This window comes from Zeugodacus cucurbitae, chromosome 6 (assembly GCF_028554725.1).
Source record: "Zeugodacus cucurbitae isolate PBARC_wt_2022May chromosome 6, idZeuCucr1.2, whole genome shotgun sequence".
Lineage (NCBI taxonomy): Eukaryota > Metazoa > Arthropoda > Insecta > Diptera > Tephritidae > Zeugodacus > Zeugodacus cucurbitae.
In genome coordinates, this window is record NC_071671.1 from 42,695,442 (window position 1) to 42,699,710 (window position 4,269).

Consider the following 4,269-nt stretch of genomic DNA (forward strand, 5'->3'; position numbering starts at 1 on the left):
TTTTTAATTTGTCTGGTGGTAATATGTAATTCTTTAAGTCTTCGATTCAACAATTAAAGTATGAGAGTGGCGAATCGAACATACTACCTGAACACATCATAAATCAGACTCTTGTGCTGTTGATGGAGAAATGCCTTACGGATTTTTTGATGGTCATTCTAAAACCACAAATTAGTCCCGTTAGTCCCGATTGTACACCCACATCAATAATATACATCATATATGATTCATACAATGTTGCTAATCATTCTACAAACCAATCTATAAACATGTGGTTTTGATTATTAAACTCACGCCACATCTTGCAATGTGTATATTATCTTTATCTACCTAATGTTTGTTAGTAAATTTCTATGAAGTGGGATTTCTACATATTTGAAAACTGGGATAAGAATATGGAATAATTTCCGATAGTCTCTCCTCCGGTCGTCTGATTCCCAAGTGATAACTTGAGTAAAAATCTAGATAGATGGATGAATCGGGATCTTCTGACTTTTCCGGCACTCTGAGAAGCATGCCGACATCACGGCCACTGCCACGCTCACCGCTCAGAATTTTGACTTCACAAGTAAATTTCTGTATGGGTTCATGGCACTTTACATATATGTAAATCCGGCCAGTTTAACTTACACCGCATATATCTAGCGCTATGATTTCTTAAATAAATTAAATGGATATGTTTTTCTGAGTACAATATCTTATCATAAATGGAAGAAATTGAAAAAGACCTCTCACATACGAAACAAAATCATTTCTTCTTGATAAAATTAAGCTAGAATATTTCATTAAATTCAGTCAACATAATTGCGGGAGTATCTAATGTTTGGGTGCGTCCGAACTTAGCCCTCCCTTATATGTTTTCTTTTTAATTGCTCAAAAGGTAAGATAATAAATGAACGGCTTTTGTGGTGTGGCAGCTCATCAGCATTGCCACCGCCAATTAATTAGATGGCGCAGAAAAAAGCGCAAAAGTCACACACTGAAACATCATTATTTTTGAGCAACGCAACTTGATGCTTTGAACATTTGTGTTTTTTTTTCAAACAACCAACTCATATCCGCTGAGCGGTATTTGCATATGCGATGTTCTGAAACGTTGACGCGTTTTTATGGCAACTTTAGCAAATTTATTTTCGAAACAGTTTAAGCCTCGGACACATATGCATGCGTGTGTGAGTGTGTGTATGTGTTGGAATGTTTATTGGCATGGCGCAGCAAAATTTACAAAGATTCATTAAAAATGAATCTTAACGGAAATTGCCAAATCGAATGATGGTTGACTCGTTGCTGGAAACGTGCGTAGAGATTCTCACTCGGCGCGCATGACACAAGCAAACACACACTTCATTTAAATGTGTTTAATGCACTATATATTGCCATGTTAAGCCAATTTACGGTTTATGCTGAAAATGGGTGCCGTAAATCAGAAAATATTTTTTTCAACAGGAATTTTATGACTTACACAATTTCGAGTATAAAATGGGAATATTTATATTCAAATTCTACAGTTGCGTCAAAGCACCATTAGCGTTTGCATCCTTAACGAGTGGTGGAACTTACCGAATTTCAAAAAGATGAGCAGCCCAATAAAAGTAGAACTTTATATAATTTATATTTACTCCATAACTCCATATTTTATTTCTTCACAGTTCCAGCTGATTAGTGTCATCGCTTTGTTCTGCCTCAGTATGGCGGCGGCCCAGCAAAGCACACCTACAACGATTACGCGCAACAGCCCTTCACGATTCGATGCGCGCGGTCGCTTTAATCCCTACTATAACGATCTTTACTACAAGAATCGTTTCTATAAAAATCGCGATTTCGATTACAATCGCCAATACTACGACAATTTGTTTAAGAAATATAATCCTGGTGTGGCCGCACCACAGGCACGCATTCTCCAACAGGAGAATGAGATTAATTTCGATGGTACGTACAATTACTCGTATGAAACGGAGAATGGCATACAAGCCGAGGAGCGCGGTGTGCCCGTGAAGGTGGGCACCGAAGAGCAAAAGGAGGTGGTTGAGGGCTCATACTCGTATGTGACTCCCGATGGTCTGCGTGTCATTGTTAAGTACACTGCCGATGAGAATGGTTTCCATCCAACTATAACATGTAAGCAGCTTTTGTTGTAACAGTAAAGAAATTGCTTAATATAACTATTAATTGAAAATTTTTCTTTCTCGCTCAGATGACGGCATTAATGCTGAGCGCTTCGCACGCGTCCAACAGCCTGCCGACGTTACAATTACACGCCAAAATTAAGCGCTTGTGAATTGTGCGTCCGCACTTTGCACTTAACGAAAACTTCAAAAACGATGAACTCCAAAATACAAGAATGTTTTTTAAACGGAACAGTTTTGTTTCGAAAAGAAATTTCGTTATATTGTTTTAATTATTGGGCGGAAATTGAAAATTTACTATTTTGGATATATTTACCAGCAAATCCAAAAAAATAACAAACATTTCTCGGTGAATGTGAATCACAAGCTTTCATTGTTCCACAGTGTAACAATACGACAAACATATAAAATTTTGCTGTTCAGATCTCTTGAAATGTTTTAACCTCCAGTTTTTACCACATCTACAGATTTAACGATAATATGATTTTGCAATAAAAAATCTTTAAGCTACGGATAGAAATATTTGTTGTAAAAGTATGTTACATGGTATTAAAATTTTATGGAATTTGATCTTATTCAGAAGTCCATAAAATTATATAATACCATAATATTTAAACATCGTATCTGAGTCACTATCACTATTAACATAGAATGAGATGAGAGAAGAAATAAAATTGGAAAATGTTGGATCGTCATATTTACTCTTTAAACACCCCTAACTTCAGAAACATCAAACTTTTTTAAGGATCAAAATAAGCGTGCATATTTACTGCTAGTAGCAGCTGGATTTCAGGAAAAGGAAGAGTAACAAAAATGACAAGTAACTCTCACTACTACTTCAACAGTGACGTGGAGCCAAGACGCGAGTGCGCTGACTGTTTGTTTGATGACAGGAGATATTTCGTCTTGTCCTCGTTCACCACCAGACCCATACGCTTCGCTTCCTTATCCAGTCTGGAAAAAGCAGAACTAACGGCGCGGGTGTTGTTTCCAATGATATCAATATCATCGGCGTACGCCAGTAGCTGTACACTCTTGTAGAAGATTGTACCTTCTCTATTAAGCTCTGCAGCTCGTATTAATTTTTTCAGTAATAGATTGAAGAAGTCGCACGATAGTGAGTCACCCTGTCTGAAGCCTCGTTTGGTATCGAACGGCTCGGAGAGGTCCTTCCCGATCCTGACCGAGCTTTTGGTGTTGCTCAACGTCAGTTTACATAGCCGTATTAGTTTTGCAGGGATACCAAATTCAGACATCGCGGCATAAAGGCAGCTCCTTTTGGTGCTATCGAAGGCAGCTTTAAAATCGATGAAAATATGGTGAGTATCGATTCTTCTCTCTCGGGTCTTTTCCAAGATTTGGCGGATGGTGAATATCTGGTCCATTGTTGATTTTCCAGGTCTAAAGCCACACTGGATTGGGCAGAGCACACTGAGATTCCAATCGTCGGGCATGCTTTCTTCCGACCATATTCTACAAAGAAGCAGATGCATGCACCTTATCAGTTCTTCGGCGCCGTATTTGAATAGCTCGGCCGGTAGTCCATCGGCCCCGCCGCTTTGTTGTTCTTCAAGCGGATAATTGCTATTCGAATTTCTTCATGGTCGAGTAATGGAATATCTATTCCATCGTCATCGATTGGGGAATCGTGTTCGCCATCTCCTGGTGTTGTACTATCACTGCCATTGAGCAGGTCGGAGAAGTGTTCCCTCCATAATCCCAGTATGCTCTGGACATCCGTTACCAGATTACCTCCTCGGTCCCTACATGATAATGCTCCGGTCTTGAAACCTTCTGTAAATCGCCTGATCTTTTTATAAAATTTTCGAGCATTACCCATGTCGGCCAGCTTTTCAAGCTTTTCATACTCACGCATTTCGGCCTCTTTCTGTTTACGTCTGCAAATGCGTCTCGCTTCCCTCTTCAGTTCTCGATATCTGTCCCACCCCGAACGTGTTGTGGTCTTTCGCAACGTTGCGAGGTAGGCAGTCTGTTTTCTCACCACTGCGGAACAACAACTCTTATTGTATCAACTGATTTTTTGGCGTTGCCGGAGACCAATTGTTTCGGCTGCAGCGGTATGCAATGAGTTTGAGATGCCGTTCCACAGCTCCCTTATATCGAGATGCTGATGAGTGCTCTC

At 39.5% G+C, this 4,269-nt stretch overlaps 1 protein-coding gene across 1 annotated transcript; it reads left to right on the forward strand.

Moving 5' to 3' along the window:
* The first annotated feature begins 1,455 nt into the window (after positions 1 to 1,455).
* LOC105216064 (uncharacterized) lies at positions 1,456 to 2,382 on the forward strand. The gene is made up of 3 exons (XM_011190339.3): positions 1,456 to 1,592; positions 1,650 to 2,118; positions 2,195 to 2,382. The coding sequence occupies exons 1-3, from the start codon at positions 1,575 to 1,577 to the stop codon at positions 2,266 to 2,268; spliced, it is 561 nt and encodes a 186-aa protein (XP_011188641.2). The 5' UTR covers positions 1,456 to 1,574; the 3' UTR covers positions 2,269 to 2,382.
* The last annotated feature ends 1,887 nt before the right edge of the window (positions 2,383 to 4,269 follow it).

Excerpts from the sequence above, each read along its gene's own strand:
- LOC105216064 (XM_011190339.3), top strand. Across the intron at positions 2,119-2,194 it reads TTTCCATCCAACTATAACAT|ATGACGGCATTAATGCTGAG; the intron begins GTAAGCAGCTTT and ends TTTCTCGCTCAG.